At 44.2% G+C, this 20,429-nt stretch overlaps 2 protein-coding genes across 5 annotated transcripts; one reads left to right on the top strand and one right to left on the bottom strand.

Moving 5' to 3' along the window:
- Positions 1 to 1,330: 1,330 nt before the first annotated feature.
- DCLRE1B (DNA cross-link repair 1B) lies at positions 1,331 to 10,254 on the bottom strand. Of its 2 annotated transcripts, XM_004026377.4 has the most exons (4): positions 9,606 to 10,254; positions 8,228 to 8,393; positions 7,214 to 7,396; positions 1,331 to 4,277 (listed from the first exon to the last, which is right to left on the bottom strand). In XM_004026377.4, exons 1-4 carry the CDS (start codon positions 9,792 to 9,794, stop codon positions 3,217 to 3,219), a joined length of 1,599 nt encoding a protein of 532 aa, XP_004026426.1. In that variant the 5' UTR covers positions 9,795 to 10,254; the 3' UTR covers positions 1,331 to 3,216. The 2 variants fall into 2 exon arrangements, with proteins under 2 accessions (XP_004026426.1, XP_018876229.1); XM_019020684.4 differs by lacking the exon at positions 8,228 to 8,393 and having other exon boundaries at positions 9,606 to 9,727.
- On the top strand, positions 10,244 to 20,312 carry AP4B1 (adaptor related protein complex 4 subunit beta 1). 3 transcript variants are annotated; one of them, XM_004026375.5, is made up of 11 exons: positions 10,244 to 10,437; positions 10,586 to 10,774; positions 12,515 to 12,739; positions 13,488 to 13,618; positions 13,989 to 14,136; positions 14,972 to 15,468; positions 16,565 to 16,648; positions 17,424 to 17,527; positions 18,907 to 19,114; positions 19,334 to 19,615; positions 19,880 to 20,312. In XM_004026375.5, the coding sequence occupies exons 2-11, from the start codon at positions 10,662 to 10,664 to the stop codon at positions 20,305 to 20,307; spliced, it is 2,220 nt and encodes a 739-aa protein (XP_004026424.5). In that variant the 5' UTR covers positions 10,244 to 10,437; positions 10,586 to 10,661; the 3' UTR covers positions 20,308 to 20,312. The 3 variants fall into 3 exon arrangements, with proteins under 3 accessions (XP_004026424.5, XP_055212331.2, XP_018876197.4); XM_055356356.2 differs by lacking the exon at positions 12,515 to 12,739 and having other exon boundaries at positions 10,285 to 10,347; XM_019020652.4 differs by lacking the exon at positions 12,515 to 12,739 and having other exon boundaries at positions 10,338 to 10,437.
- The last annotated feature ends 117 nt before the right edge of the window (positions 20,313 to 20,429 follow it).

The raw sequence follows: 20,429 nt of genomic DNA, 5'->3' as shown, positions 1-20,429 counted from the left end.
GCATCCAGCCTGGGCAACAGAGTGAGACTCCTCAAAAAAAAAAAAAAAAAAAAAAGAAAAGAAAGAAAGAAAGAAAAAGAAAAGAACAAGTGGAGTCACTCATCTGTTTCCTACCACAAAGGGCAATCTGGGTCAAGAGTAAGAGATGGTCTCCCAACACCAGCCAGGCAGATTTTTTTTCTGTAAGGGGACTTAAGCCATTGTCAGTCACCTTGTGGAAAAGTACAAGTTCTCCCACAGATCATCCATTAAATAACTAATGGATCTCTAGGGAACCTCCTTTTTCCCAGCACCTTCAAGCCTAATTGCAAGATCTTCATACATCTATAGGATCATCTTTAGATTCTAAAAATAATTTAAATTGGCTATGTAAAGTATATGCAATGCAGCATTTTTATATGAGGGACTATTAGAAAATCAAACAACTGCTAATCTCTAGTATAAGAAGGCAGACATTTTTTCCTTTAGAATAGTATGGAATTTTCCCATTATGAAAACACAAACACGGCTGGGCACAGGGGCTCATGCCTGTAATCTCAGCACTTTGGGAGGCCAAGGTAGGGGGGATCACTTGAGGCCAGGAGTTCAACACCAAGACCAGCCTGGGCAACATAGTGAAACCTCATCTCTACAAAAAAAAAAAAAAAAAATTAGTTGGGCATGGTGGTGCATGCCTATAGTCCCAGGTACTCAAGAGGCTCAGGTGGGAGAATCTCTTGAGCCTGGGAGGTCGAGGCTGCAGTGAGTTATGGCTGTGCCACTGCACTCCAGCCTGAGTGACAGAGCTAAAACCTGTCTCCAAAAAAAAGCCAAACAAACAAACAAATGCAAACATGCTACCAACAACTAAATTCCTCAAAGTCTTTTGCTTCCCCTCCCCTATCTGAACGCATATAGAACCCACTTCAAGGAACAGGTGTGACACAGCATGTGCCAAGAGTTGACGGGCTCCCTTGTTGCTAGAAGATAACGCCAATATGGGAACCCCTGTACTGAGAACTACCTTATCTCTCCCAGCCACCTTTAGCCGCATAGAAGTCAGACAGCTAGAGGATGCTAGAGGAAGTCCAGCTAAATTTGCCCACACAGTTTAGTAGCTATTTATTAAGTTAACACATGAGATGATTTTCCATGTGTTAACATGTACCGTTCTTGTGATCTCATTTAAACTAATGAGTCTTCAAGGTATTTTAATGCTATCCTGTCTGCAGAAAAGATGGTCAGGAAACCTTTCTGGAGGGCAATTCAGCACAATTGGTATCAAGAACTTAAAACTATAATCTAACTCCAGTAATTTACTTTAAGGAAATAAAAATGCAAAATATATGCATAAGGTTGTTCATTGTAATATATGTAATTAGAAAAACAGTACACAAAATGTTGAATATGGGAATGGCTTAGTTAAGGTATACTCACATGATAGGGTATTATACAAATATTAAAAATGACATTTTTGAACAATATCTAATAAGTGAAATGCTTAAGATATCAAGAAATTAAAATGTAGGCTATAAAATTGTATACAATATTACCTCAACTTTGAAAAACATTTACATATTTAATACATCTACATGCATAGAAAAAAAACTAAAAGACAGCAAATCAATCTACGAGGAATTAAATTTTTTTTTTTTTGACTTTCAAAGTTTCTTATGTTATATACAGATTAATTTCTTTCAAGAACCAGAAGCTAAAGAGAACCAAAATCTGAAAGACCCATCCTGTGGCAGTCACTGAGCTAGGAGAATTTTACCAATTATTTGATCTCCATAGTAATCATGAGAGGTAGGAATCTCAAGTCCATCTTACAGATGAGGAACTAGGCTCCACATTTTAAGTAATTGCTCAGGGTGCCACAGATTCGAGCCTAGGCAGTCCCCATGTTTCCTGCTGCACCAAATGCCTCACCTGCTGTGGCTCCTAATAGGACGTTGGGAGACTTACAACAAAGGTCATTGACAAAACAGAGCTGTGTACAGCTTTCCCCAAGAGCAATTGCTTTCTAAACTCTCTATTTCTCTCTCAAAGCAGAAAACTCTTTTAAATCCCCTGGACAAGAAATGGAACCTTCTTCATTGCTAGGGCTCGAGGTTCCATCCCAAAGTAGTTTTGATCCAGATGCCCAGCTCCACAAGTCTGTGCCCTCTCAGAGCCTACTCCCTCATAGCCGTGGTATCAGCTATCCTGCTTACTAGTTTGGGATTTTGTCAGGTTATGAGCAGAAGGACAGGGCAGACTGCACACCCCCACCCCTTCCTGCCAGCTGGCTCCTTGGTCTCTTCCTCGGATACTGAAACAAACAGGCTGTGTGCTCTGGCTCCCTACATAATCCAACGGGTGAGGGGAGCAACAAATATCCCAGCTATGTGAACAATTGGAGGAATATCTGACAACACATTTGATATTTTGTAACTGTTTCAGCCAAATAGGGTCTCCAGGCCGGGGAGTCCCTTCACACCCAAAGCCTTGTTGTTCAGCTGGGTTCTAGGTACTGCCTTGGAGAGAGCTGCCCAGCCCCCCAGCTGGCTCTGTTCCACATGGATCCCAGTGATACTGGGATACTGCACATCCTCATGAAGGACATAGAGGTAGAATTTTCACTACTGCTCCAAGACCTCTTCATCGCTTCCTGTTCCCTCCCAGAGGCAGAGACAGGAAAATTATTTGGATGGAGGTCACAGCAAGTCAGTGACGTTCAGGACTGAAGCATGCAGCGCCATAGTTCATAATTTTAAAAATAGAACTCCCTAGGGATTTTGATCTGAGAAGAGGGAGAAGGGGACATGGTGAATGGCTCATGACACCACAAAACAGCAACAGGAATAACCTGGTCCTTTTTGATTCAGACTCTTTACCTCTTTCTGTACCCACATAAGAGGACTGCATGTTCACAAAAGTTTGAGAAATACTGGGTTAAACAAGGTTAAACAGATTAAGTTACTGTAGGACTTCAAACAACTTTTAATTTGCTCACGCATACTCCAAAGATTTTATAAAAAAAGTATTTCTTAAACATAATTATAAAAAGAAGGATTCCATAGGCACGAGGACCCCAGTGAACAAGTTTTGGGAAGTGCTGCTCCATGGTGGGCCCATAAGAGTCTTGTAAAGATAGAAAAGCAGGCCCCAAAAACAAACTCTTTCCCACCAGCCATCAGTTACTATCTTCAAAACTGCAGTGTGGGCTCAATGTTGTCATTCTGTACTCTCCTGTCTTCAGCAGGGTTTATGGTATTTTTCCACTTGCTGGTCAAAGCTCCTGGAAGAATACCCTGCCTGGAAAAAGTTCACTGGAGTCAGAAGATATTTGAGTGCTAGACCCCTGAATTCAGTAGCTAGAAGAGGGGTGCCCTTGCTGCTGTGGGACAGGGGAGAACCATGGCCCATCCAGGCACTCTGATTCCCTGTGGCTTCTGGACCTCCAACATCATCTCCCATGGGTACCAAGGCAGACCCTAAACCAATTTCCTCCCTGGTTTTTAGAGAAATAAACTCCTCATCTGTAGACCTTAAGTGTACTGAAAATCCCAATGGGGCCGTCAACATAGTCACCCTCTTTTGAGACTCACAGAAAGGCACTGCCTTGTTCCATTCTTTGCTATAGAGATCTGGGAACAATTGCTTCTTGATCCGCAAAGGATGGTGGGAAGGCTGCTTTTCAAGGTCTGCAGGCCAGGGAGAAAGTTTCTCTTTCTTGGCCTTCTTTGAGTCTCTGTCAGCTTGAGATTGATCAGCACTTTCCTCAGGGGATTCAAACACAACACCTTGGGTTCTCGGCCTCTTTAGCCTCCTTTCTAACAGCCAGAGAAGGCTTGGTTTTCTAGAGGAAGAACTCATGTATTGCTGTACAGAGTCCGGAATCAGGGGCACAGAGATCCTGGGGCTCAGACTGTCCTGAAAGCCTCCACAGGGCCGCCGACTGACAATGGGCACCACCTGGCAAGGCTTCAGTGCTGCGACAAAGGCACGAAGCTCGGAGTAGGAGGAATGGTCAGAGTAAGGGATGACGTGGATATCAGGGTGGGAGCTGTGGATTTTTCGGCTTGTGGGAAGGATAGCAATGGTAGGGTGGGTCTGGTTCCAACGCAGCATGTTGGAATGGCAGATCTCCATATGGTCTACAGCATGGATGCGGCCAGCCTTCTCCTCCACTGTGAACACATCTGCCAGGCCCAGTAGCTGTACCAACTCCAGCCGCCGAGGACTCAATACCACCCAGGTCTGAAACTCCAGGGCCAGCTGCTCCAGCAGTGATTCCTTTCCCAGGCTGTAGAGTCCTAAATAATGTTCAATGTATTGGGGAAAGTAAGAGAAGGAAGAAAATTAAGCTATTGGAAAATCCTAATAAATCAACAAAATGTTTAACAAAAATAGATATAATTCATGGAGAAATCCAGGGAGAATGTCAAGGAAGAGGTGGCATTTGAGCTAAGACATATGAAGGGGAATGACACAGAATCCACTCATTCATTTAGTTCAATAAAAGAGAGCATCTAGCAAGTTTCAGGCACCATGAAAACTAATAAAGAAAACCGTCAGTCCTCAAGAAGTACAATCTACAAGGAGACCCAGAAAAACCACAGTTAAGAGCAACGTTAAAGGTATGTGTACAGCCCGGGCACTGTGGCTCACACCTGTAAGCCTACAATTTTAGGAGGCGGAGGCAGGAGGATTGCTTGAGCCCACCAGGAGTTCAAGACCAACCTGGGCAACCTGGCAAGACCCTGACTCTACAAAAATAAACAAATAAGCATGTTGGTGCACGCCTATAGTTCCTGGTACACAGGAAGCCGACGCGGGAGGATCACTTGAGTCCGGGAGGTCCAGGCTGCAGTGAGCTGTGATCATGCCACTACCCTCCAGCCTGGGCAACAGAGTGAGACCCTGTCTCTTAAAAAAAAAAACAAAAAAAGTATACAGTATTGTATCTAACAGGTGATGGAGTTAGGGAAAGTTAGGCTAAATCTTAAAGGATGGGCAAGGTTAACCTGGCAAGGAAAGGGTAGAAAGGGTATAGTGGAAAACATTTTAAGAGGGGTTAGTTTGCTGTTACTAAAATAAAGAAGGAATTGATAAGAAATGATACCAGAGAGGCAAGCAAGGGCCATATAATAGAGCGTCTTATATGTACCGCTAAGAAGCTCGGACTTCATTGTGTAAGTGAAGGGGAGCCACTGAGTGTGAAGCAAGAAAATGGCTAATTCTAATCATAAGAATAATATGCTCAGAGCAGGGCTTTAAAAAGAAAAATATGGTAATAATATTATTTGACTGCCAGGATGAGAAGAAGCTGGAGTGGAAGTTTCAATTGAAGGGCCCAAATAGTACTTACAGAGAAAGAAATGGAGACATTAATTTGGGTAATGGTTATGGTAACAGATATGGGAGATGTTGTTTAATAGCTGTTCTCAGACTTTTTCTGAAGAAGTTTCAAATACACAACCAGATTGTGAACGCCTTAAAAAGAAGTATATATTATTTATATCCACTTTATTCCTGATTATGGTTCAAAATCTCACTCCTTGGGCACAAATGGAGCTGATTTTTCTTCTCTCTATATATATTCCCACTTCCACCTCCCCACAGGTCCTTCCCTACCAGACTGTGAGCCCTCCAAGTCAGAGACTATATTTTATTCATCTTTATATCCCCACTGCCTATTGGATACTTGGTACTTAGTGAGTAGAGGCTTATTACATATTTGCAAAATTAATTAAGGCTTACTATAGCATCCTCCTAGCCAGCTTTGCTTTTTTGAGAAAATTCTGCATTAAAATATTAAGAATGGTTAGGTCTTTATAAGTAGTTAAGCAATCCTGAGAGTAGAGGATATTTCTCAATCAATTTGGTAGTCACCCTGGAAGGTATATAATTTTTTCAATGCCTTTGTTTAGTCTCATTTTGAAACTCCTTTCAGAGTTGAGACATGTCCTTTTCAAATATTTATAATGGTGGCAAGTCTTTGTCCTTTTGTAGACTCACAAATTTGGAAACAACCAAAAAAGTAATTTAGAACCAAATCTATTACATTTATTTATTTTATAAAACAAAAATGTATTTTCATAAACTATTCCAAATGGCAACTCCAAGAAAGAGTCCTCAACAATGTTTTATACTATTTATAATCAGTAGAACAAGCACAAACCTGTTTTTTCAGTATACTTAATTTAAAGCACAACGCTCACTTAAATATCTATGTTCTGATAAATTTCATTCATTCATATTGAATGCTTCTGTGTCAGGCATTAGTGTAGGCATTTGTGATACACCCATAATAAAACAGAGCCTGCCATAGTGGAATTCACATTCTAGCAGGGGGAATCAGACAATAAAAAGTCCAATAAATACATAAATTATAGAATATATTGCAAGGTGATGAGTACATATTGTCCCTCTTCTACTTAAAATCCTTCAATAGCTCTTGGTTGGGTTTAGGATCAAGTCCAAAATGGCTTAACAGCACTTCAGCCCCTCTTGCCTTTTCAGCCTCCTTGCCCACTGTGTGCCTGTCATACCGACTGCTGCTTCTCTGTTCCACAAACACACAAAGTCTCTTCCCATTTCCAGTGATGCTCTTAAGGAGTTTATGCTCGTGTGTGTGTGTGTGTGCGCGCGCGCGCGCGTATGTGCGTGGGCCAGAGGAAGTGCGTGATAGACAAGTAAGCAATAGCATATTTAAAAATATACATAGTATATGAGTGCTATAAAAAAATGAAAAAAATGAATTGGTATAGGTGATCAGGAGTTGGGAATAGGGATGGTGGGCAAGTTGCAGTTTTACTTATTTCATTCATTCATTCATTTATTGAGACAGGGTCTTGCTCTGTCATCCAGGCTGGAGTGCAATGGCACTTACATGGCTCACTGCAACCTTGACCTCCTACTGGACCCAGGCAATCCTCCTGTGTAGCTGGGACCACAGGCACGCACCATCATGCCCAACTTATTTTTAAATTTTTTGTAGAGACAGGGTCTTGCCATGTTGCCCAAGCTGGTCTCAAACGCCTGGGCTCAAATGACCCTCCCATCTTGGCCTCCCAAAGTGCTGGGATTATAGGCATGAGCCACCACATCTAACCAGGTTGCAATTTTAAATAAGGTGGTCAGTGTAGGAGAAAGTGAGAACTGCACAAAGATCTGAAAGATGTGAGAATCCTTAAAGAATCTAGTTCACTATCTACAGGTGACAGGAAACTGAAAGGAAACAACTCACCAATCTTTATGTTATGTTGTGGGTGTTTTCGAATGAGCTGGACAATCTGGTGGGCAGCTTCTTGTCGGGAAGGAAGAACCAGGGCTGGGTTGCAATTGGTGTTGTCTAGGTATAAAGTATGGATCTGTTTCCCCAGTGTCAGGGCTGGCTCCTTTAGCATGGATGGTGTGTATCGAAAATCACCTGGAAGAATATGTACATGGGGGCAGAAGGTCAGAGACAAAAGAATAGAAGACAAGCCTCTCCCACCTCCAACAATAGACAGGTGTTTGCTTACTAGTCTGTGAAAAAACTATTATGTAGCCTGGCACTGAACTAGGCAGTATAGCTGCATGGTTTCTTTGTTGTAATGTCTCCATCCTACTCCTGTTTTTCAATTACTCTTCACAAGGTTCGGACCCTTAAAGAGTGGGAAATCAGCCAGGCGCAGTGGCTCACACCTGTAATCCCAGCACTTTGGGGGGCCGAGCCAGGTGGATCACCTGAGGTCAGGAGTTCGAGACCAGCCTGGCCGACATGGTGAAACCCCCGTCTCTACTAAAAATATGAAAATTAGCTGGGCGTGGTGGCGGGCGCCTATCATCCCAGCTACTTGGGAGGCTGAGGCAAGAGAATCACTTGAACCCAGAAGGCAGAGGTTGCAGTGAGCCACCATCACGCCACTGCACTCCAGCCTGGGTGACAAAAGTGAAACTCCGTCTCAAAAAGAAAAAAAAAAAAAAAGAGTGGGAAATCAGTTGAGATGGGGTCACTATGCTCATAGGTGATGAAGTTAGAAGGCCTCCAGCCTTCTATTGAGTTAAGGCTGCTCAAGAAAAGTCTGCCAGGTGTGGTGGCTTGTGCCAATAATCCTAGCTACTGCGGAGGCTGAAGCGGGAGGATCGTTTGAGGTCAGGAGTTTGAGACCAGCCTCGGCAACACTGCGAGGCCCCAGTCTATACATTAAAAAAAAAAAAGAAAAAAAAAAGTAACATCTAGTCTGGAGAAGTCACTGGGATTCCTTGAGAGGCCCACCTGTGTAGAGGATGGTTCCAAAATATCCTTCAAAGAGAAACATGACAGAACCAGGACAGTGATTGGCATCGAGGAGGGTTACGGTCATGGTCTCTTGTCCAATTTCATCTAGGGGTAATACATGGCTCTCACCAACCTCCAGGGCTTGGATCCATTGCTTAGATACCTGAGAAAACAGTTAGTCATCCCAGTGACCACTGACTCCCCTCCCTGTTACCTCCCCGGGTCAGGGACTATCCCTTACATGAATCAGGAAAGCTGACCAAATCCTGAGCCACAGGGAGCAGAAGCTGTAATGGGGATTCCCAAGCAATCTGCCCTTCCTCCTTCTACTCCCCATCCCACCCTTTGTACAACTTAAGAGTTCAGCTGGCCGGGCGTGGTGGCTCACGCCTGTAATCCCAGCACTTTGGGAGGCTGAGGCGGGTGGATCACGAGGTCAGTAGATCGAGACCATCCTGGCTAACACGGTGAAACTCCATCTCTACTAAAAAATACAAAAAAAATTAGCTGGGCGTGGTGGCGGGCGCCTGTAGTCCCAGCTACTCGGCAGGCTGAGGCAGGAGAATGGCGTGAACCCTGGAGACGGAGCTTGCAGTGAGCCGAGTTTGCGCCACTGCACTCCAGCCTGGGCGACAGAGCGAGACTCCATCTCAAAAAAAAAGAGTTCAGCAAACAGTCTAGTCAGCAATTCCCAAACTTACTCCTGATCTTAATCTCTTGGAGACTTAAGGGTGGGGTGGGGAGAGAGCTGGAAAACCACCCAGCACATTAGGTGGATTCTTAAGATGAGGCAAGTTTAGGCGGGGCGTGATGGCTCACGCTTGTAATCCCAGCACTTGGGGAGGCTGAGGCGGGCGGATCACTTAAGGTCAGGAGTTAGAGAACAGCCTGGCCAACATGGTGAAACCCCGTCTCCACAAAAAATACAAAAAATTAGCTGGGCGTGGTGGCGTGCGCCTGTAATCTCAGCTATTCAGGAGGCCGAGACAGGAGAATCGCTTGAACCCGGGAGGCGGAGGCTGCAGTGAGCCGAGATTGCGCCACTGCACTCCAGCCTGGGCAACAGAGCGAGACTCTGTCTCAAAAAAAAAAAAAAAAAAAAAAGGCAAGTTTGGGAAACATCGGCCTAGCTTACGTATAAAGGTAGGAATAGTTTCCTTGGCTGGACTAAAATATCTTCTCAACTTACGGCTAACTATCTCAAGTTGGTCACTTCGAAAACACGTTCCTATTCCGGGTTAAAGATGCATTTTTGGGTTCAAACAACTTCCAAATCAGTCTTCGTGGCCCCCATTCTATGACTCCAAGAATAAGAGGTTGAAGTCCCAACCCAGATGCCTGGACCAGCTCTCGGAGACCGACTCCAGCCCCATACCTGTAGGTGACGATGCAAGAGGTGGGCTGTAATTGGGGAGCAGTAGAGGGGCCGGGCCCAGGTGCTAGACAGGCCCACGGTGTGGTCCGAGTGCATGTGAGACAAGAAGAAGAGACGTGAGGTGCCAGCCCGGCGCAGGCTCCAGAAGTCCACTGCGATGGGCGTATGGGGGATCAGGACCCCATTCATCGTGGTAGGGTTGGAGTCACCAGTGGGATCTTCTCCACGGGGGCAGGGCTCCTGCGTGAGGCTTCCACAACGGCGTCCCGATAAAAGTCATGCTGGGGCAAGAACAGGGCCAGAGACCCTAAGGGAAAGAGCCCAGCAGAGGAATAAGTTACCAGAGTGGGCAGAAAAAGGAAGTGACCGTGCCCGCTGGAGCCCAAATCGCGGAGGGCGCTGGACACTCCCAAACGCGCGGGAGCGGAGGCCGAGCCGGGCACTCAAAGCGCGCGCTGCAGGGAGGAGACAGGCCAAAGTAGCCGATTTCCGATTGCCCGCCGCAGCTCCACCAGAGGGAGCCGCGCAGCTGCGCCTGGAGAGTGAGAGGTTGGGGGAAGGGCATCCTGGTCGGAGTCGGGACTACGCTTAGCGCTCGCTCGCGGGGAGACCGGCAGCGCGCTTCTGTTTGGTCTCTTGACAAGGGGGCGGGACTTCCGCAGAAAGCAAGATTGGGCCTATCCGCGATGAGAACGGCGTGGAGGCGCAATTAAGGCTGGAACTGGAGAGGGAGGGGTCTGCGGTCAGTCGGACGCGGCGCTGGAAATCCGGCGGAGGGCCTAGAAGTAGCGGGAGCGATCTGTGGGCGGGGCGAACGGCCTGCCGGCCGATGGTAGGGCCTGAAGAGCCTAGGGTGGGGCTCGCGGTGTCGCGGAGGGCGTGGAAGTGTGTCAGGGCCAGCGTGCCGGCCCTACGGAAGCCGAGTCTGAGGCGAGATCTCGCCTTTTGTATTTTCACTGACTCATATTTCCTTTACTCAGGCTCCCACATCAGGACGAGAAGGAGCCCGCGAGTTACCGTGGGAGCTGTGGGAGCTGCCCTGTGACTGTTAGGAAGATGCCGTACCTTGGCTCCGAGGACGTGGTGAAGGAGCTGAAGAAGGCTCTGTGCAATCCTCACATTCAAGCTGATAGGCTGCGCTACCGGAATGTCATCCAGCGAGTGATTAGGTATCACCTAACTCCCTTCGCGTGCTAACTGCTCCCTTTGCAATCCCCATCAGGGCTCACTAGCCCCAGTCTCTCTGAAAGGGTAAATTAGCTTTCACACGTGGCAGTTATATGGTTCGGTCTTCGTCCTGCTGCTTTGGAGTACCATGTCAGTCTCCCCTCTGCAGCATCTTTTACTCAGCTGGGTAGTTTCCTCCATATCATGGGCTTGAGCAATTACTGGTGACTCCTGGATCTATAATATTGCTGGTACAGACTTCCTTTTTTAGCTTCAGACCCACGTATCCCACTGCCTGCTTGGCATTTCCACGTGCGTGGTTTATCAAAAGTATGTCCGAAATAGCCCAGACATTCTTCCGTCTTCCTCAAACCTGTTCAGCTTACATTTGTGTTGATGAATGCCACCAGCAGCCGACTATGCGTGGGAGCCAACCTTGAGGACACCTGATCCCTCACTTCTTATGTCAGATGGTTTGAATTCATAATTCTAAATATCCATCCTCTCTTGTTTATTAGCATTGTTGTTCTGGTCCAGGCCTTCATCAACAAAGCAATTGCAGCAGCTTACTAGTAGGCCACTTTGCCTCATTTGAGACAGAATTTTTCCATTATACATACCTGAACACATAACTCTTGCCTACAGCTATGGTTCACAAACTTTACTATGCACAAAAATCCCTTGGGGTGCTTTTTGTCATCCAGTCCGGGGGTTGATTCTGATTTCAATAGGGTGGGAGGGAACCCAGGAATCTGTATTTTTAATAAACATTTCAGCTGATTCCAGTAGGAGACCAGTTTGAGAAACAATAAAGTCCAAACTTATCACAGCACCCAAGAACAAGCTGTTAATTCAACTACCTACAGACTCTTAAAAAAATGTGTGCCGCTCCTGCTCATGTCTACGTACCTCATAGCATGTATCTTTACCTTGCTATTACATCTGCCTAGTGAGCTCCTGCTCATTCAGCTAAGTATTACTTCCTCTGTGAAGAAACATTTTCTGACTTCCTGCCAGTGTCAGACCTCTGAATCCCCTCTACACCTTGTACAATACTTCTGTTTAAATATTTATCTATCATACTGTAATTAACGGTATTCTCATCTGGCTCATTAATAGATTTGAAGTTCCTAGAGGTTTGAGACCACACCTTCTTCAAGATTATGTCCCAAGAACATATCCCTGGATGTAAAAGTTGAATTTCACCAAAGTACTAGGGATTCAATAAGTGTTTGTTGAGGCTGGGTGCGGTGGCTCACGCTGGTAATCCCAGCACTTTGGGAGGCCAAGGCGGATGGATCACCTGCAGTCAGGAGTTCAAGACCAGCCTGGCCAACATGGAGAAACCCCGTCTCTACTAAAAATACAAAAATTAGCCGGGCGTGGTGGCACGCACCTGTAGTCCCAGCTACTCGGGAGGCTGAGGCAGGAGAATCGCTTGAACCTGGGAAGCAGAGCTTATAATGAGCCGAGATTGTGCCACTGCACTCTAGCCTGGGTAACAGAGCAAGACTCTGTCTCAAAAATAATAATAAGTGTTTGTTGAATGAATAGAAGAAGAATGTTTATTGTAGGCCTATGGTATGAAGTATTGTGTGATATAATAGACAAGGTAATCCTGGCTGCTACCCTCTAAGAGATCACAATCTAGTTGGGTAATCAGGAGATATGTGAGTAAAACTCCCTCCATTGTAAGTTGGGGATTTTGCATTTTACTTCCTTCTGTCATGTGCGTTGTTCAGGTACATGACTCAAGGCTTGGACATGTCTGGTGTTTTTATGGAAATGGTGAAGGCCAGTGCCACTGTAGATATTGTCCAGAAGAAGTTGGTTTATCTGTACATGTGCACATATGCTCCCCTGAAACCAGATCTGGCTCTCCTGGCCATCAATACGCTGTGCAAAGACTGCTCAGACCCCAATCCAATGGTGCGAGGGCTGGCGTTACGGAGCATGTGTAGCCTCAGGTGAGTACCCTCTTCTCTGTCTGGTCCTAAATGGCTGATGAATTCAAGTGATCACAGGGTAGGTTTTTAAAGAGGATAATTTATTTGAGCTCCTTAATACTGGGGAAAACATTATTGTACCCTGAACTCAGATTTTCAGCCACTGCTTTGGCTTAATAACCTGTATCATATAATTTTATTAGAGGGAGTTTTTGATTCTCACTCTGAGTAAAATAGTCCTCAGTTTTGGTTAAATATCTCTAAACAATTATATATCTTTTTTTGCTGGCTGTGCATCATTATTCCAAATGAAAAGTCAAATTAGGCTGGGCACAGTGGCTCATGCCTGTAGACCCAGCACTTTGGGAGGCTTAGACAGGAAGATTGCTTGAGCCCAGGAAATTGAGACCAGCTGGGCAAGATGGTGAGAGCCTATATCTACAAAAAATTAAATGGGCATGGTGACATGCACCTGTAGTCTCAGCTACTAGGAAGGCTGAGGCAGGAGGATGGCTTGGGCCTGGGAATTCGAGGCAGCAGTGAGCTATGATGGGGCCACTGGGTGACAAAGTGAGACCCCATCTTGAAAAAAACAAGAAAAAACCAGAAAAGTCAAAATATGGCTTTTTAAGCTTGGTAGAGGCTTTCTGCAATTCTTCATGATCTGATGGGTGCAGCATCTACTAAACCGTCTGTTAGGTGAACAGGGGCTGATGTATGTCAAAATTAGTATTTCAGAATCTGGCTAACTCCAGGATGTGTTGCTTAGGATGCCTGGTGTGCAGGAGTATATACAACAGCCTATTCTCAATGGTCTGCGGGATAAGGCTTCATATGTCAGGAGAGTGGCAGTCCTTGGATGTGCCAAGATGCATAATCTTCATGGAGACTCTGAAGTAGGTAAGTTCAGTGTAATCCATCATGGTCAATGTGCCTCCATTATGTATAACTTTATAAAAGATTGTGTGGCTTTGGTAGAAAATAATAATGTGGCCCCAGTTCTGTACATATCTCTTTAAGTAGGATGCAGGGCTTGGTATCTTCTGGAGATGAGAAGTCCTTTCTCTGGGCCCCCAGTGAGATCCTTTGTATTAGCTGCTTAGAACAGTCTGGACATGGCAGTTTTTTTTTGCCTTGCACTTTAGTGTGGCCTTTGTCATTTTTGTAGCAGAGAAGTTCAACTTTGTCTACCTGGAGCTATTACTCTGGCTACATCCCTGTTACTCTGAAGCTTTCCTTCTTTATCTAAGAACTTTGTTCTTTTTTATAGATGGTGCCCTGGTAAATGAATTATACAGTTTGCTGCGTGACCAGGATCCAATTGTAGTTGTGAACTGCTTGAGGTCTCTAGAGGAAATTCTGAAACAGGAAGGAGGCGTTGTCATCAATAAGCCCATTGCTCACCATCTCTTAAATCGGTTTGGATGCCTCAGCACTCTTTTTATTATGAGATCTGCTACCTTGTGGGATCTTGTTGATGTATTAAAGTATTGAACAACTTATGTGGGGTAGAAAAGAAAGTTAACCATTATTATTATTATTATTTGAGACGGAGTTTTGCTCTTGTTGTCTAAGCCGGAGTGCAATGGCGCTATCTCGGCTTACCACAACCTCCGCCTCCTGGGTTCAAGCAATTCTCCTGCCTCAGCCTCCCGAGTAGCTGGGATTATAGGCATGCGCCACCACGCCCGGCTAATTTTGTATTTTTAGTAGAGACGGGGTTTCACCATGTTGGTCAGGCTGGTCCCAAACTTCTGACCTCAGGTGATCCGCCCGCCTCAGCCTCCCAAAGTGCTGGGATTACAGACGTGAGCCACCGCGCCCGGCCAGTTAACCACTATTAACTCCCTCACATTTCACTGAGAGAATTTCTTTTATTTGCCTTACTTTCCCTTATTGATATAGGGAAATAGAAATATACTGTGGGAATAGGTTCTACCCTTCTCTAGTCATGTCCCCCAAACTACGCCATTTATAGTGTCTTAAAATGTAAGGAACCTGGACCCAGTGTATGCTGATCATGTCTTTGGTCTTAGATGAGTGTGCATTTGTATTAACAACTCATCTTGGAATTTTAAGCCTTTTTTGTGTAAACTTTAAATAGTACATGAAAAGTGACTTAATTATAGCACAGCCTATTTTTAAGAATTCTCCCTTTGCTATGATGAACAACCACCTGGTCATATGGCAGTGGCATGGAAATGGTCCTAATTTTGTTGCTAAAATAGCTCTTTTGTTTTCTTTTTTGGATAGAATGTCAAAACTGGACCAATGGGGCCAGGCTGAAGTATTGAACTTTCTGCTACGCTACCAACCCCGCAGTGAGGAAGAACTATTTGACATTCTCAATCTGTTGGATAGTTTCCTCAAGAGCAGTAGCCCAGGTGTGGTGATGGGAGCTACCAAACTTTTTCTGATCTTGGCAAAAAAGTTTCCCCACGTACAAACTGATGTCCTTGTGCGGGTCAAGGGACCTTTGCTAGCTGCCTGTTCTTCAGAGAGCCGTGAGCTCTGTTTTGTTGCTCTTTGTCATGTACGCCAGATCTTGCATAGTTTACCAGGTCACTTTAGCAGCCAATACAAAAAGTTTTTTTGCTCCTACTCGGAGCCCCACTACATCAAACTACAGAAAGTGGAGGTGCTGTGTGAGCTGGTGAACGATGAGAATGTGCAGCAGGTGCTAGAGGAGCTTCGAGGGTACTGCACGGATGTGTCTGCGGACTTTGCACAGGCTGCCATCTTTGCCATAGGTAGGTGTCTGCTCCTTTTCCTTCTTGAGAACCTAGACCAGCCAGCAAGAAAACTGTGGTTAGAGGAACCATAGAGAGCAAAGGGCATGAATCTTGCTTCAGAAGCAAAGTACTATGCACTAAATAATTGGGTCAGTGACTACAAACACGGGGGAAGAGAGTTTTTTTTGTTTTTTGGTTTTTTTTTGGTCAAGAGTGGTGTTGCTGTATCTTCCAGGCTGGAGAATACAGGTAACACAAACTGCAATACTTAAAATTGTTGTTGTCTTCTATCCAAAATGCTTTCCTATACATCATCTTACCACAGTATCGTGAGACAGTCAAGAAAAGTAGACAAATGTCATTAACTTCATTTTAAAGATGAAGAAACTCAGGCACAAAAACAGTTATCAAATTGCCAAAAGGGCATATAGTTTTAGAAATGGGACTGAAATCCAGCTTTCCTGACTCAAAGTCCTATGTTAATCCACCAGTCATTTATTGAGCTTCTGCTATGGGCTATATACGGTGCTGAATGTAGACCAACACAGAATAATTCCTAAATCTTACAGACTTTTTCATAGTACCCTGTCTGGAATTTGAAAGGCTGGAGTGACTCAAAAACTGAAAACAGCTGTTGAGCCAAGTTTTGAAGGATTTCAAGTACAGGAGGAGGAGCAACCCTCATATTTGGAATAAAGCATGGTTATTTTAGGGGCAGAGAAGAGGGAGCAAAGAGGAGACAAGAAATCCTTAGGAGACTGCTGTCAAGTGTCCCCCACAAAAATGCTCCATTGCGGGTGTGCTGCAACAAAAAGGGTACCTTATATCTGGCTGCCATGTAAATACCTTTGTTACTATAAGTTTTCAACCTTGTTTAATGGGGAATTGTTTTGCTATGAGCTTTCAGTTTTCTAGTGAGAAAAAATGATTTTTACCAAAGTTCCCTTTATAGCAAACTTACATTCTTAGTTCATCAAGTAAGGAGTGAATTTTTTTCTTTTTTTTTTTTTTTAGATAATTCTGTTTCTTTCGTCTTTCACTGGTGGGAGATGATTTTAGATTGAGGTGCTAATATTTCACTTAGCAGTTTTCTCTGCTTTCCCTTCTTTTGTAGGTGGCATTGCCAGGACTTACACAGATCAATGTGTTCAGATTTTAACAGAGTTGCTGGGTCTTCGACAAGAGCACATCACCACAGGTAATGCCTGCCTTTTTAGGATTTTTGTTTTTTTTTGTCAGGTGCCTGGCCTATAGTAGTTGCTCAAAACATGTTTGTTGTTGAATGAGTAATATAGAGATTTGAACTTTTCCTTGCATCATCATCTGTTGCTGTTAGAGAAGCATAAAGTCTATAGATCTAATAGGATATTGAGTCTTCAGGCTGCCATGAGTCTATAAGGCTGTATATAGATAATGAAGGCTACTAGGATGACCTTGCTTGATATTTCACCATCTTTACTTCTCTTTTTGTTTTATGGCAGTATGCCATAGGCAGTGGCTTCCAGGGTTGGGACTAGGGTAAGTCAAGCAAGATGCTTAGGATGCAAAATTTAAGAAGGCACTCACTCTTAGGTTCCTGCAAGAGCCAGTCCTGCATGTCTTCTTCAATTTTGAACCCTAGGCACCTCGCTTGTGTTATCATTTTCCCAAGCCTGGTGGTTCCATTTATACCGTCTTTAGTGTTTCATTCAACAGCAATACTACCCCACATTTGCATACGGCTTTACGTTTTACAAAGTGCTTTTTCATACATTAGTTCATTTATCCTCATGTCAATCTGATAAGAGCAATATGCATTCAAGAAATTATTGCTCATTTCATTACATTTCTTAGATAACCATTGACCACACCTCCAAAACCCATTTTATAGAAATCCAGCCAGAACCATGAGTCTGAATACATGACTGTTCTTAAGATTCCTGCCTACCTGGAGGCTCTAATCCTGTGCTCTTGTACCCTGGCCTGTATTGTAGTGGTGGTGCAGACTTTCCGAGACCTGGTTTGGTTGTGTCCTCAGTGTACTGAAGCTGTGTGTCAGGCCCTGCCCGGCTGTGAAGAGAACATTCAAGATAGTGAGGTAGACTATAATTCTCCTTTACTTCTAGGTAGAGGGAGAATGCTTGAAACCCTGCCCTTTGAAATGGAATCTAATTATTCTCTCTACCCTGTGTTTGAAGTGGACACTCTTCAAATTGATTGCCACCTTAGATTCTCTTTTGGATATAGATGGCATATACATTATAAAAACAAGATTTATCTGACAGTTTTTGTTACAAAACTCTGATACCATTGTTCTCTTGAACAGTTCTGTTTTGTTTTGTTTTGCTTTGCTTGAGATAGAGTTGCCCAGGCTGGAGTGCAGTGTCGCGATCTCGGCCCACTGCAACCTCTACCTCCCAAACTCAAGTGATTCTCTTGCCTCAGCCTCCTGAGTAGAGTAGCTGGGATTACAGGTGTGCACCACCACGCCCAGCTAATTTTTGTATTTTTAGTAGAGAGGGTTTTGCTATGTTGTCTAGGCTGGTCTAGAATTCCTAGCTTCAAGTGATCACCCACCTCAGCATCCCAAAGAGCTAGGATTATAGGCATAAGCCACTGTGCTCTGCCTCTCTTGAGCAGTTTTGAGTCAGAGATTTAGACCATGGAGTTTTTAGCTAGAATGAAAATTATAATCATTTGTGAAATTTTTACAAAGATTTGGACGTAATCACAGGTCTACTGACTTAAATATTCAGGGGTGTTGGACCTAGACAGATAATCTTTTTTTTTTTTTTTTTTTGAGATAGAGTCTAGCTCTGTTGCCCAGGCTGGAGTGCAGTAATGCCATCTTAGCTCACTGCAACTTCCGCCTCCTGGTTTCAAGCAATTCTCCTGCCTCAGGCTCCCGAGTAGTTGGAACTACAGGTGTGCACCACCACGCCTGGCTAATTTTTGTATTTTTAATAGAGACAGGTTTCACCATATTGGCCAGGCTGGTCTCGAACTCCTGACCTCAGGTGATCCACCCTCCTCGGCCTCCCAAAGTGCTGGGATTACAGACGTAAGCCACCATGCCCGGCTGACAGATACATTTTTAAGAAGCTTCACAGATGACTCTGATGTGCACTCTAGGTTAGTAACCATTTTTGTGAAAAATTTAGAGAAATTCTTTGAGCAGCTTCCACTGAAACACTAAAACCCAATTGGGCCAAAGGCCCCAAACCTGAGGAAACCTTATTTACTGCTTAATCCAACATAGGCTATGAAAGTTTTGAGTTTCCTCTTGTGTATTAGAATTTCATTCCTATTTGTTGTAGAGAGTATAGTAGGGGGAATCAGTAAATTAAATGAAGTAAACTAAAGATTATACCTTTTCTGCTGGCACTAAGCGAAAAGCAAAACCAGTGGCTGTCTATTATCTCCTGTGTTTTAGACAGTCAAGTGTTGAGCACTTGCTCTTATTCCTTTATTCTCTAGGGGAAGCAAGCACTTATTTGGCTACTTGGTGTCCATGGGGAAAGAATTCCTAATGCTCCTTATGTGTTAGAGGACTTTGTTGAGAATGTGAAGTCGGAAACATTTCCAGCTGTTAAGATGGAGCTGCTCACTGCTTTGCTGCGCCTTTTCCTCTCCCGACCTGCTGAGTGCCAGGACATGCTAGGACGTTTGTTGTATTACTGCATAGGTGGGTTTTTCAGAAGGAAATAGTATTTGCCATGACCCATAGTAAAAATTCTTAATAGCTTTCATTGTTTGGTGAGTCACGTCTGGGACCCGAGAAGAAAATGTGAATGCTTCCTAGGTTTTTCTCTCTCCTTCATTTTTTTCTCCTGTTATGGTTGGCACAAGAGTAGGAGGAAAATGGTTTTGTTTTTAATGAAGTCAATCTGTTGTCTTACCTCAGAGGAAGAAAAAGATATGGCTGTACGGGACCGAGGTCTCTTCTATTATCGCCTCCTCTTAGTTGGCATTGATGAAGTTAAGCGGATTCTGTGTAGCCCTAAATCTGACCCTACTCTTGGACTTTTGGAGGATCCGGCAGAAAGACCTGTGAATAGCTGGGCCTCAGACTTCAACACACTGGTGCCAGTGTATGGCAAAGCCCACTGGGCAACTATCTCTAAATGCCAGGGGGCAGAGCGTTGTGGCCCAGAGCTTCCTAAAACTTCATCCTTTGCCGCATCAGGTAAAAACAGCCCTTACCTTAAATCTTGTCATGATAAATCTTTACCTTTTCAATGATTGGTGGAAAGTAGAGTATCTTAGCACTAAACCTCAGACTGTTGCCTGAATTTGAAGCATTTGTGAGCAAGAAAGAGGTTCATCACTGGTTATTTCAGCCGTTTGTCCAAAGATAAAAGTCACATTGTGTACATTTGGGAATTTGGATAAAAAACTTAGCTCCTACAGATTAAGAACATCTTTCACACAAGTTTTCTGTCTCTTTTAGGACCCTTGATTCCTGAAGAGAACAAGGAGAGGGTACAAGAACTCCCTGATTCTGGAGCCCTCATGCTAGTCCCCAATCACCAGCTTACTGCTGATTATTTTGAGAAAACTTGGCTTAGCCTCAAAGTTGCTCATCAGCAAGTGTTGCCTTGGCGGGGAGAATTCCAACCTGACACCCTCCAGATGGCTCTTCAAGTAGTAAACATCCAGACCATCGCAATGAGTAGGGCTGGGTCTCGGCCATGGAAAGCATACCTCAGTGCTCAGGATGATACTGGCTGTCTGTTCTTAACAGAACTGCTATTGGAGCCTGGAAACTCAGAAATGCAGATCTCTGTGAAACAAAATGAAGCAAGAACCGAGATGCTGAATAGTTTTATTTCTGTATTAGAAACTGTGATTGGAACAATTGAAGAAATAAAATCATAACAGAGTCTTGTTGCTTGTCTAGAGTAAGATGAATAACTATTACACTTTCTTAGTCTTTCCTATTAGAGCTGCCAGTAAGTCCAGATAATATCAGATACAAAGGAGAGTGGAAAATCTAGAAA

Source organism: Gorilla gorilla, chromosome 1 (genome assembly GCF_029281585.2).
Source record: "Gorilla gorilla gorilla isolate KB3781 chromosome 1, NHGRI_mGorGor1-v2.1_pri, whole genome shotgun sequence".
Taxonomy (NCBI): Eukaryota; Metazoa; Chordata; class Mammalia; order Primates; family Hominidae; genus Gorilla; species Gorilla gorilla.
The sequence above is the reverse complement of the archived record's forward strand: the minus strand, read 5'-3'. Positions and strand labels throughout refer to the sequence as shown.